The 13,436-nt window shown below is 43.0% G+C and overlaps 2 protein-coding genes across 2 annotated transcripts in view; both read left to right on the top strand.

Annotated features, from left to right (window-relative positions):
• LOC140211443 (low-density lipoprotein receptor-related protein 2-like) overlaps window positions 1-6,072 on the top strand; it is a 68,074-nt gene extending 62,002 nt beyond the window's left edge. The window contains exons 35-39 of the mRNA XM_072281152.1: window positions 1,448-1,566; window positions 1,650-1,789; window positions 3,501-3,646; window positions 4,039-4,181; window positions 6,047-6,072. Coding sequence (XP_072137253.1) covers window positions 1,448-1,566; window positions 1,650-1,789; window positions 3,501-3,646; window positions 4,039-4,181; window positions 6,047-6,072 — 574 coding nt within the window. The remainder of the gene's footprint in view (window positions 1-1,447; window positions 1,567-1,649; window positions 1,790-3,500; window positions 3,647-4,038; window positions 4,182-6,046) is intronic.
• Window positions 5,011-13,436, top strand: part of LOC140211690 (very low-density lipoprotein receptor-like) — a 49,748-nt gene continuing 41,322 nt past the window's right edge. Inside the window, exons 1-3 of the mRNA XM_072281749.1 lie at window positions 5,011-5,080; window positions 11,165-11,287; window positions 11,933-12,301. Coding sequence (XP_072137850.1) covers window positions 11,182-11,287; window positions 11,933-12,301 — 475 coding nt within the window. The 5' untranslated portion in view covers window positions 5,011-5,080; window positions 11,165-11,181. The remainder of the gene's footprint in view (window positions 5,081-11,164; window positions 11,288-11,932; window positions 12,302-13,436) is intronic.

The following is a 13,436-nucleotide window of genomic DNA, read 5'->3' on the forward strand; positions in this document are numbered from 1 at the left end:
GGAGGGGCGACGACAGAGGGATTCTGCTGGAGGGTGATGAATCTGTAGAATTCATTGCCACAGATGGCTGTGGAAGCCAAGTCATTGGGTGTTACTTAAAGCAAAGGTTGATAAGTTCTTGATTAGTAAGGGTTTCAAAGATTACAAGGGGAAGCAGGATAATGACATTGAGCGGAAAATAAATCAGCCATCATTGAATGGCAGACCATACTCAATAGGCTGGATGGCCTAATTGTGCTCCTCTGACTTGTGGTCCTTTCAAAGTTCAAAGTATGTGTACACACTACAACTTTGAGAATCATCTTACAGACAGTCACAAAACAAAGAAATCCGAAAAGAACCCATTAAAAAAAGATCAAAAGATCCACTATCAAACTTCTATTGTGCAGAGAGAAGGAAAATTGTACAAACAATAACTGTAAGTAGATAGCATTCAGAACTGAGTTTTTGCAAGAAAACACAAAGCCGGGCATCGATTGCAGCTGGAGCAGGCCACAGACTCAGTTCATCGTAAACCTGAGTAAACATCGTGGTACCACAGACGTGTGCACCAGGCTTCACTGCGCACAGAGCAGGCCGCAGCCTCAGTTCATCGTAAACCTGAGTAAGCATCACGGTACCACAGACGCGTGCGCTAGGCTTCACTGCGCACAGAGCAGGCCGCAGCCTCAGTTCATCGTAAACCTGAGTAAACATCGTGGTACCACAGACGCGTGCGCTAGGCTTCACTGCGCACAGAGCAGGCTGCAGCCTCAGTTCAGCGCAGAGCTGAGTAAATATCGCGGAGCAGCGAGCAGAGCCAGCCCATTTCTCACTTCCATTCCTGACACCCTGACCTTTTCAATCTGCCCGGTGCTTAAATCACCCAAACATCACGTCATTCCTCACTCTCAGACAGCCCTGGGGCCTGGACTCTGCTGCCATGGTTCAGCCTGTTCCCAACCTTCCAAATTCGGCCCGGTGCTTAAAATGATCAGACATTAGGGCTTTCCTCGCTGTTGCCTTTGCCTCCGCTTGCCAGCCTTGTCTCTGCACACCTCTCCATTGTTAGTGGTGATTATTATTAATAAAGTGTCATTAATAAGGTGTTTAATAGGTTTCTTTGTTTTGTATTTTGCCACTGATGAGTAGTTGCTGGGCATCACCAGTGCCATCTTCAACTGGTCTTACAGTCCTGTGGCGTTTTAAAAAAAAAGTCACAAATTTAAAAGGCAATTCTTTGTAACTGTTTAAATTCCACTTTCTCTGGTGGTAGAAGCAGTATTTTTACGCTTTGAATGTACAGTAGGTACTTGGTTAGTATGAAAAATGATCTTATTAGAACGCACCAGTGGTGGAGTAGCCAGCTCCTAATGTGGTGTACGCAAGTGAGTCGAAGTGAGGTGAGCCTTTCCGAATTTGATGGCTTGGTGTTTCAATGTAGCTCCAACCGCTTGCTGTTTTCTAGGTTTGTTTACTGGTCAGACTGTGGTGAATCAGCAAAGATAGAAAGAGCAGGGATGAATGGTGATAATCGACAGCTCCTGGTTACCAAAGAGATTGAGCGGCCAAATGACATTGCACTTGGTAAGTACCTCTATGAAACCATTTTGAGTTTTGAAACATGGCAGTGAATCTCAACTGATGTGCTCTTGTTCCCCCGACCCCAGATCTTGTGAAAGGTCGCCTTTATTGGGTTGACTCCAAGCTTCATACGTTGTCAAGCATTGACCTGAGAGGTCAGGACAGAATCACGGTGCTGCATTCGCATGAATTCCTTGTTCATCCTTTGGCACTTTCCGTTTTTCAAGTAAGTTTGAATGTTAGAAATCTGCAGAAAAAAATGGTTTGAGAGGCATAATTTTGTAACGTGTACAAAATGTCTATGTACAACTTTTAGAAAGCTTCTGAACCTCAAACCTAGCTGTGCAATTGAAGCAACATCTCTACGTGATGTGTGAATCATCTTTCTGCAAACTATGGAAGTGCTTTTGTTCTATAGATGGAACAATAGCAAACTAAGTTTGATTGGGTTACATTGCTGTAATCACACTGGCTGGTTAGCTTTCCGTTGGTGAAGATGTTTATTTTATTTATTTATTGAGATACAGTGTGGAACAGGCCCTTCGAGCTATGCCACCCAGCAATCCCCTGATATAATCCTAGCCTAATCATCAGCAATTTACAATGACCAATTAACCTACCAACAGGTATGACTTTGGACTGTGGGAGGAAACTGGAGCACCTGGAGGAAACCCACACAGTCATGGGGAGATTGTACAAATTCCTTGCTGGCAGCGACAGGAATTGAACCTGAGTCACCTGTACTGTAAAGCATTGTGCTAACCACTACGCTACTGTGCTGCTCTTCCATGTCAATGTGTGCGTTGACATTGTGGTATTTGGTTGGTAGAACGTTGCTTTCAAAATCCCAAAGCCAGGAAATGCCATATTTTGGATGCTAAGTTGGAATATTTCACACTTTTCCAGACCGGGGTCAAGACTTTACAGTAACATTGCTAATGTTACATTCTTTTACAGAGAAAGCATGATTACTGAACTGAGATAACCAGAGCCCAGTGTTTCAGTTCTAGATCTTGCAAGATTTGTTTCAAAGGCTAATTTTAGTCTTTTCAAGAACGTGCGATTTTGACTTCAGGTTTGAAAACTATTTCTAGGTGAAGATATTTGCATTTTGTAGTTTCTAGGCAGAAATATGTGACTGCATGGTGCTTAAAGCTGTTGGATTATCTGTTATACAAGAAACACCAGTACCACATTCTTATTTGGATGAAATCTCCCTAGACTTGTACGGCAGCTTGGTTCCACCAGATGTGAACACTTTTTATTAATTGGTGGCCACTCTACTATTTTGAGACCTGAGTGTTCTGATATTGATCTGCATATTTACATGATTGCATGAATTTATACCTGTTGCCCACAAAAATGTGTGGTTATTAGGGGTCACCCGATATCTTAAATAATGCATTTTAACATGACTGATAAAGCATCCCATCTGGATGTATCGTGGCTTGGTATGGCAACTGCTCTGCCTGAGACCACAAGAAATTGCAGAGTTGTGGACACACCACATCAAACAGACTAGCCTCCTCTCCATGGACTATGTCTACACTTCTCACTGCCCCAGGAAAGTAGCCAATGGCCCCACCTATCCCAGACATTTTCTCTTCTCCCCTCTCCCATCAGACAGCAAAGGCAAGAACCAGAAAGCAAGTACCCAGGCTCAAGGACAGCACTGTTATGATACTATTGAATGGTTCCCTAGTATGATAAGGTGACCCTTGACCTCCTAGTCTACCTCCTTATGACCTTGCATCTTATTGTCTGCCTGCACTGCACTGTCTCTGTCACTACAACACTTTATGCCACGTTGTTATTTTCCCTTTTACTACCTCAAGGCACTGTTGTAATCAAATGATCTGTATGGGTGGTATGAGAGTAATTGTTCACTGTACCCTAATACATGTGACAGTGATCCAATTCCAAAATTTCTGCTCCAGGATAGTGTGTTTTGGATTGACGGGATGAATGAAGCCATCTATAAAGCCAACAAGTTCAGTGGAGAAGATCTTACAACTGTGATCTCTAATCTGGATAGACCTCAAGATCTTACTGTCTATCATGAATTAATGCAACCATCAGGCAAGTTTTTAATTTCGTACCCAAAATGGGAATTGATACTTTGATTTTTGAGTAGTTTAGGGAAGTCATCTTTTGGCCCACATAATATTGCTGTCCTAATTTGTCAAATTTTATTGCTTCTTAAATATGGATTTGCAAGAGTACATGTTCCTTTTTATTTTAGTACTGGTTATATAACAACAATAAGCATGTGCAATATCATTTGCTAATATAGTGTTGAATTGGAAATGAATTGACTTGAGTTAGTCAAATATTACATATCATCTGTTACAACCAACAATAAGCTTCCTGAAATGCTGGTATCAGCAGCTAATAATATTGAAGATTGAAAATGTAAGATTCAGTTTGCTATATATTGTAAATCTAAGTGATCGATTGATCTTGCTTTACAGGAAGAAACTGGTGTAAAGTGGAGTCAAAAAATACCCCTTGTGGATACATGTGCATGCCTGCACCTCAAATTAGCAGTAATTCAGAAAAATCAACCTGTATGTGTCCTTCTGGAATGAAGCTGGAAAATGGACGATACTGTAGAAAAGGTATATCAGTAATTTATTGACAACTGAAGATTTAACCTGACCTTAGAGGGTACTTGTTCCTTACCAAGAGGTTGTTGGTATGATATCTACTTGTGATAATTAGAACTCTTATCCACGTCTTGTTTAACAGGCTCACGTTTTGCCGTTCTTGTTGCTAATTTATACTAAATGTCCTCTTCCTGTGTATCATCAGAATTCCTCATTTTTGTATTCACTTGTTTATCTAGGAGCCGCTTGAATTCCAAGCAAACTGCTTGCTTCCACTACTACCACTAGTAACTTACTCCAGGCACCTACCACTCTGAGTTTCCTAAAAAAAATCCACTCACATCACCTTAAAAACTTCTGCTCCCCCCACCCAACCAAACATGAAGCGTAACTTCTGGTACTTGACATACCTCCGTACCTAGAGCAAAAGATCCTGGCTATCTTTCCTATCTATGTTCATAACTTTGAAAACCTCCTATCAAATCACCCCTTGTTACCTTGCATCAGGCAATGGCCCTGTTACTATTACGTATATTACTTTGTTTCTTCACTGTAATGAGAATGTCCTATCCATATCCATAGCTAAATTTGTATGAAATATTTTGGCTTTGACTAGATTGTAATCTTAACATCTTTCAAAATGGGCAGTGAGCAAAGCTTAGGTGACATACCTATTCCATTTACTTGTGACATACCTATTACATTTACTTGAACCTATAGCAAAAGAACCCCCTTTGACTGTAATGGGTGTTATTGAAGGTGGATTTAACATCCTACTTTCTCTCCAGCTATTGTGAATTGCAGTTCATCTGACTTTGTGTGCCTTAGTGGACAATGTGTGCCCAAGAAGTGGAAATGTGATGGCAAAGCTGATTGTGAAGATGGATCTGATGAAAATTCAGAAATCTGTTGTGAGTATTTTTCTAAGTGTAGTCCTTCCTGTAATTGAAATGCTTGATGCTTGGTTTGTGCTCTTTGTACGGTTCAGTTTGGAACACTATTTACTTGTGTTTATTGTTTGCATGATGTTTTTTTTCCTCTGCAAATTGCGTTCTTTGACTTTTTTTATGGGTTCTTTTGGGTGTCTTGTTTTGTGGCCACCTGTTAGGAAACAAATCTCAAGATTGTATAATGTATACATACTTTGATAATAAATGTACTTTGAGCTGTATGTTATACTTTGGAAAATTTTAGGTTTATTTTTGATGGTCTTAAGAGCAATTTGACAGTGATTTGCTGCATGTGTGGTTAAATATGGTAATCAGTATTGGCTGTCAGTGCCCTAGCACAGTTTTGTAGAATTTTTGGCACAATATAACTTTAAATTTATAAGCTTTTCTCCCCTCAAAGAAAACCCTGGTGGTATTATAATGTACAAAGCCATAATGTGGGGAAGACTTCTTTCAGTAGTGAAGGCCACATTGCTGCTAACTGCAAAGTATTGATCATTGTAGTCAGTGGTACAGTACCTTGGTATGTGCCTTTTGATCACTTTCTCTGGAGGGTCAGGGCTGAAGGATGAGCTGAGAGGATGTAAAATTGAGATGCATTGTTTAGATGGTCTTTTTCTGAGGATAAAAAATGTCAAATACCAGTAGTTCAGATTAGGGGTGAGAGGATAGAAAGTTGTAAGGATGTGTATGGCAGGTTTTATTTTCATGTTAAGTGCCTGGAACTTGCCACCAGGGAAAGTGGTTGAAGCAGATATAATAACCATGTTAAAAATGGAACCGGACAAGAACACTAGCAGTTATGGGAATGGAGCAGTACAGACAATGTTCAGGAAAATGGGATTAGTTTAAATTTGCATCATGGCAAAGACTTCATTTGTCAAAAGATCTGTTCTTGTGCTGCCTAGTTCTGTCCACAATACAAAGAAGGGAATCTCTCATCCAGCCAATGAAGTGATAACTGCAGCTGTAACATGTTAATGGTTTCCAATGATTAGTCAAAACATTTGGCACTGCCATGTTAAACTAATTAGATTTCGTACCTGGAAATATTGTGCACCTGATGAAAAGTCTTGGCCTGAACTGTCGACACTTTATTCCCTATCATAGATGTCCCCTGACTGCTGAGCTCCTCCAGCACATTGTGTGCAAGCTACTGTTTTACATTAAAAATGGTAAAGTTCAAAATTCAAGTGTTAGTAAAACATTCCCTTGGCACTCCAGTGTAACATCCTGACGCTGGGGCAAATGGCCACAAGGAATTTCAGACAGTGACCAAGCTTGTTCAGAAATAGGTTTAAAAAGTTTTGTTGGAGAAATCTGGGGAGCATTTTGGTGTATTTTCCAGTTGGGTGACTGAACAAAGGCTCAAACTGGAGAGGGGTTGGAGCGAGAAGCCCACCGAACCTGGGGGTTACAATTGTGGGGGTATCGTTCTGAGATTGATTTCATTGGATGCTGTGTGATTGCCCTGAGCATTGAACCAGAGGGTTGTGTGCTTTAAATCTGTGCTAGTATGGATGCTGTCGGAGTGTTCATCCACGAGGGTTACCGGTAACTAAGCGTGTGTGTTAAGTCAGGTAGATATTCGTGCTCCGGATGAATTGTTAATTCGCCTATTAAGTACTGTTAAAATTGCGGGGCGGTTTGATAAAATAGCGGGCACAGACCTCGTTTTACTGCAGACTAGCGCTGACGTAACGGGAGTGGAGCAGGCGGAATCACAAGTCGGGTTTCTGAGGCGTGAGGGGAAGGAGTGGTTGGATTCGGAATGTCTGATTAGTCCCCGTCCCCCAGGGAAGAGTGAGAATTCTGAGTTAGTAACTGCCCTTGCCTCTCTGGTGAATAAATGGAAAAATGCCCAGGTCCAAAGTCCCAGCTATGGTAGACTCCGCCTATTCTCTGGAATAACACTCACCCCTAAAGGGGAAGAGGAGTATGAGATGTGGGTGGAGCAGACTTCTCAGTTGCTAGATGAGTGGCAGTGCTCTGATGACGTAAAGCGACAGAAATTGGTTGAGAGTTTGAGTGGGTGGTCTGCTGACATGGTGAGAGCCATGAAGTTCCAGTACCCCGTAGCTAAAGCTTATATGGGGGCATTGGAAAAGGCATTTGACATGACAGGGAGCTCATAATGGGGTTTCAGAACATGTAGGAAGAAGAAGCTTTCTGCCTAAGTTTTTCGGCTAGAGAGGCAGCTAAATTGCTTGTGGCGCAGAGGAGTCATTCAGGCATCTGAGGTGGATCAGTTAAAAATGGACCAGATAGCAAAGGACGCCTAGTCCCAGGACCTGATTGCTTGGTCTCTGACTGTCTCGTGAGATGCCTCCCCCCTTTTTGTTCAATTGATCAGAGAAGTTCGAGAGGAGGAGATTGCGTCGGAGGCGCGGGAAGCCTCAGTCAGCAGGGTACAGTCCTTGGTACTGGTCCCCTGCAGTGAAGTGACCAAGTATCGCCAGCCCCAGGGAGTGGTCGAGGAGATTGCGGCCGAGTTGAGAACTTAGATGTCTCGGCTGTTATTAGCAGGGGTGACTTCCCATATGATGGAGCTGATGGGGGGGGGCGGTGGTTGCAGAGCTTCTAAGGGGATGAACAATGCGGAGGGCTGCGGGTAGCCGGTGTCATGCGAGAAGGAGAGTGAGCCCCCGGGCACCTATGCAGAGAGAGTCATTGGGAAAACTTAGAGGAGACCCAGTGAGGGAACGGCCTGGTGTCTCTTGCGGAACCCGTACCCAGCAATATACCAAGGAACCCCCAAAGCGAAAGGCCCTATTCCTGTAGGCTCAGTGGGGCCATGCTCCAGTGTATCACTATGGATAGAAAGTAATTATGTTAAATCCATACTCGACACCAGGTCGCAGGTCATGTTGCTATACTGTTTGTTTTACAACCGTTATCTGACGCAGATTCCATTGACACCATTCTATGCACTGGAGATCTGGGGTCTTAGTGCTGGTGAAGCTGGAGCTTTCGGATGCTAGCAAGGCGGCGAATGTCTTAGTCATCACAGATCACTACACCAGATATGCACAGGCTTTCCCTACCAAGGATCAGAGGGCGCCCACGCTGGCCAAAGTGTTATGGGAGAAGTATTTCATTTATTATGGCCTTCCCAGATGGATACATAGTGATCAGGGATGGGATTTTGAGAGTAGACTCATCCATGAGTTAATGGGCATGCTTGGAGAAAAGGACCATTCCCTATTATTCACAGGGTGATCCCCAGCCTGAGAGGTTTAATCGGACCTTGCTAGACACGTTTGGGACCTTGGAGATCAGCAACAAGAGCTGGTGGAGTCAATATATTGGACATCTGTTGCACAGTTACAACTGTACCTGAAATGAAGCTACCGGATACTCGCTGTACTATCTGATGTTTGGGCGCGAGGTGAGGTTGCCCATTGACTTTTGTTTTGGGACTGACGAGGACAATGTATCGCCGAAGACTTATCTGAAGTCTGTGCCTGATATGAGAAGGGAGCTGAAAAGGGCTTATGAATTAGCTGGGGTTGTGGCTGCCAAGCAGAATCAAGGAAATAAGAGGAGGTATGATCAAAAAGTGAGGTTCTCCTGACTCCTGCTGGGAGACCGAGTCCTCATAAGTAATTTGGGGCTACCTGGGAAGCATAGGTTGGCTATCCACTGGGCGGCTGTGCCCCATGTGGTGGAGAGTCAGATGCCAAACCTACCAGTTTTCTGGGTGAAACCAGAGGATGGGAATGGGCCTGTCAGGGTTCTCCACTGGTATCACCTTCTGCCTCTGGGACAAGAGGTGCAGGTTGATCCAGAGCCCAACCTGGAGCCTACACCTCGTAAGAGGACTCTGTAGCGAAGCAGGGCGACTGCAGTACTAACAGTAGGAGAGGTTAGGCCGGCCCCCACCACTGAGAGGGATACTGATTTGGAGGATGAGGACATGGAGGGGTGGTATATGCTGCCTTTTGCTAACTCCCCACTGACTGAGGAAGAGACTCCCAACCGCTGACTCAGGTGAAATCGGGGGAGGTGGGGTGGGGGGGAGCTATGGGTGGACAGTCTGGGTTGCAGTGGGACCCTGCAAGGGATGAAGCTGGGCTTAGCCAAGGGACATAGGGGTCAGATGTGCAGATGGGTACGAGTGATAGGCTGGGGCGGCCTCGCCAGGTAGACCAGAAGTATCCCCAGTAGTGTCAGAACATTAAGAGGTATGTAACTCTTGCTTCGGCTAGCGGCTTAATATAGAGGGTAATAGCCCCTGGCCCAGCCAAACTTAAGAACTCTCGTTTAGGTGGATGCTATGCGATGTGTCCCCTGTTACAAATCAGTACCCCGAAATAACAAACAGTACTCAATATGCGATTAAACGATTGAGCTCTAAAATTCTTAATTTGACTATATGGTCAGTAAAGAAAACAAAAAAAGAAAAAGGGCCCATTCTTATGAAACAGTCTAGTGCGAAATGTTGGAGCTCACTGATAAGCCGGTTGGTTGTCTACCATCGACCTTCTCCGATTGTTGCTAACCTTCGGACCCTTGCTCCAAGTCCACTCTGTCCGGTGGTCTACCAACTCTCTCCATTCGCGTCTTCTCTCCTCATCCCTCCCTGGCAAAAGGCCGCGAAAATCTCTCTTCCAGACTCACAAGAAAGAATAAAATTTCTCTCATGGGATAGCCCCCGCATTCCAAAATCCTGTTATCTCTAGTTATAACCCAAACATTGCTGCTACAGAGAAACTATTACATTAGTAGTGAAGCATTACAGAGAAGCCATTACAATAGCAGTGAAACCTTACAGCGTGTTACAGGTAGATGAGGGGGTATGGAGGTCTCACAGAATCAGGAGACGACCACCGGATAGGCTGGCCTGTGTAGCACTGGGGGAACAGAGTGTGATCCCTACTGCTTTGGGGAGCTATGTCACTGCCTTTTACACCTGGGTTGGACTTTGTGTTTTACAGGAAGGGTTGGCAGATTATCTCAACGTCATGAGGACATGACTAAATTTGGTGGGGGAAGAGTGTAACACTCTGTAAGGTTTCACTCCTAATGTAATGGTTTCTCTGTAAGGTCTCACTCCTAATGTAATGGTTTCTCTGTAGCATCAATGTTTGGGTGATGACTAGAGATAACGGGGCTTTGGAATGTGCGCTATCTAATGAGAGGCGTGTAGTTTCTTTCTTGTGGGTCTGAGAGAAGGTATTTGGGGGCTTTTGTTCAGCGGAAGATGGAGAGAAGATGCCAGAATGGAGAGGTCGTAGACTGCAGGACGGAATGGACTTGGAATGGGGTCGGGAGTCAACTAGGCCTGGGGGAAATTGATAGAGAACGAACGGACAGGAAAGTTGTGAGCTCCAACGTGCGCATTAGACTGTTACATTAAAATGGGCCCTTTTCTGTTTGTTCTCTTTACTAACCCTCTAGTCAAATTAAGAAGTATAAAGCTAAATCGTTTAATTGCATATGGTTTACTGTTTGTTATTTCATGGTACTGATTTGTAACATGAAAACATCACGCAGCATCCACATAAATGAGCTTTCATAAGTTTGGCGGGCTGGAAAGTGGCTTTCCCTAGACAAATGCAGCCCACCGGATCTGGGGTTAACAACTGTGGTTGTTCATTCAGACTTGTATTCCGCAGTTTTAGAGTGAAGTTACTTTAGAGGCAAAAATGAGGCTCATTTTGGAAATGGAAGTAATAATTGCTTGTGGGTGGGGGGAAGGACTTGTTTCCATGAATAGATAGCAGGGTGTTGTTGAACATTGAAAATATTGAAGTGTTGAGTCCAGTGTGCACAGCATGTGCGTAAACTACTATCTTCAGGAAATGACTAAGGAAAGATGGCCAGATATGGATGTGGGTGGAGAATAATATTCCACAAGTATTGGAATAAGATTTTCAAACCAGAAATCAGCTTTCATCAAATGTTCAGTTTTTTTTCTGCAAGAGGTAATGGATTGGCTTCTTTACTCACTTGGAAGCTTCCTTCAGCCATTAGCACAGTTGTATAAAGCAAATTGCTTTATCTTTCTAAGGTACCTGTTCATGCACACTGACTTTATTTTAGATGCAGAACTTTGCCAAATGCATGAAATCAGCTGTGGCCCTGGATCACATCAATGTATTCCTAGCTCTTGGAAATGTGATGGACAGAAGGACTGTAGTAATGGCAGTGATGAAGAGAACTGTGGTAAGGACTTGGAATAAAACCATGTTTGGCATCTAATAGTGTCTTCAGAATTGTATAAATATCCCATTGAAGATCTTGAGCAATGTAAGTGGTAAAGCAAATGCAGATTCTGGAAATCTGTAACAAAAAAATGGAGTGAGGCAATATTGCTGGAAAAGGAAGGAGTCGATGATTTGGCCCTTTGACGTTCCCAGAACTGGGAAAGAGTTGCAAAGTTTTAGTAGAAGAGAAGGTGGGGAAGGGATTAGCAATATTACACTCAATGCTGGAGAAATTCAGCGGGCCAGACAGCATCTATAGAAGTCCTGATCAAAATCAAGTTCAAATTTAATTATCATTTTGCTGTACATGAATACAACAGAACGAAGCAGTGTTCTGCTAGTGCCAAGGTGTAAAACATGGCACATGAATCAAGATAGCAAGCAAATAAAGAGTCTTGGCCCAAAACTAAGACTGTTCATTTTCCTCCGTAGATACTGCCTGATTTACTAAGTTCCTCCAGTACTTTGTGTGTATTGATCAAGATTTCCAGCATCAGCTGAATCTCTTATTTCTCTGATTAGCAATGTAAACAGCTTTGTTGTACTCTTTGTTCTAATTGTGAATTACTCCAGGATAAAATGGGACTTTTAAAAATCATCCTAGGCATTCTCACCTGCAGTCCAACAGAGTTTATCTGCCCTGATGGCAGATGCATATCCAAGACATTTGTATGTAATGGTGAAGATGACTGTGGTGATGGAAGTGATGAAAAAGGCTGTGCTCCACATTCCTGTGGCCCACACGAATTTCACTGCAATAGTTCAGAATGTATCCCACTGAGTTGGGTATGTGATACTAATGCTGATTGTGCTGATCATTCCGATGAATCTCTGGACCAGTGCAAACACATTCATCCTCCATTGACTTGTCCTTCAAATGAAATTCAATGTGGATCAGGCGAATGCATCCATGATCATTGGTTTTGTGATGGAGATACTGACTGCAAAGATGGAAGTGATGAAATTAATTGCCGTAAGTCATTTACCTTCTTACACTACTAGTTTTTAAAAACACCAGTTCATAAGAAGCTACTAACTTAGGACTGGTGGGAAGAAAGAAATATGGGTGAGGGATGCACGTTAATGTAAACTGGCCACCATTTAATTAGACCCAACAAATATAGAAACAGGAATAGCAGTTGACCCTTGAGAACTTTCATAATCAATTACATCATCTCATTTGTACACCAACTTTATTTAATCTTTATTCCAATAGCATATTCTCTTTTAAAATCATTCTATATGTCTTTTTTGAATAGAGGTTTTCTGGTTTCCATTCGTGCCTCAAATTGATTCAAAAGACATAGTTCCAGTTTTAGTTCAAGATTCCACCACCAGAAGATTCCCGTTTTATCTCTGCCTAGCCACTGTCAGTATTTTAACCTGGATTTCTAAAAGAAAATTAGCTCAATTTTATTTTGCCTTTGTTCTAGTGAGTCAGCAATATGCATCCTTCCAAGGTTGCTTGGAGACACATCATAAAATAGGCTGGTCAGCATATGGAAATCTTGCCTGACAAGTCTGTTGAAAATTCTTTGAGGAAATAACAGGCAGGATAGGCAAAGGAGAGGCAGTGGATGTTGTTTACTTAGTTTTTCAGGAGGCCTTTGATAAGGTGCTGCAATGAGACTGCATTACCTAAGAGCCCATAGCATTACAGGAAAGATACTGGCGTGGATAGAAGATTGGCTGACTGGCAGGAGACAAAGAGTGGGAATAAAAGGTGCCTTTTCTGGTTGGCTGCAGGTGACTAGTTGTGTTCTGAAGGTGTTGTTGGGACAGCTTCTTTTCACATTATGTCAATGATCCAGATGACAGAATTGGTGGCTTTGTGGCTAAGTTTGCAGATGATACAGTGATAGGTGGTGTTGAGGAAGAAGCTGGTCTGCAGAAGGATTTGGACAGATTAGGAAAATGGGCAAAGAAGTACATTATCGGGGAGTGTATGGTAATGCACTTTGATAGAAGGAAAGAAGGTGTAGGCTATTTTGTAAAGGGGGAGGAAGTTCAGAAATCAGAGGCAAATTGGGACTTGGGAGTGCTGGTGCTGGATTCCCCAAAGGCTAACTTGCAAATTGAGTTGGTAGCACTCTGCCCAAATCCCCCAC

The sequence above is a fragment of the Mobula birostris genome, chromosome 17 (genome assembly GCF_030028105.1).
Source record: "Mobula birostris isolate sMobBir1 chromosome 17, sMobBir1.hap1, whole genome shotgun sequence".
Lineage (NCBI taxonomy): Eukaryota > Metazoa > Chordata > Chondrichthyes > Myliobatiformes > Myliobatidae > Mobula > Mobula birostris.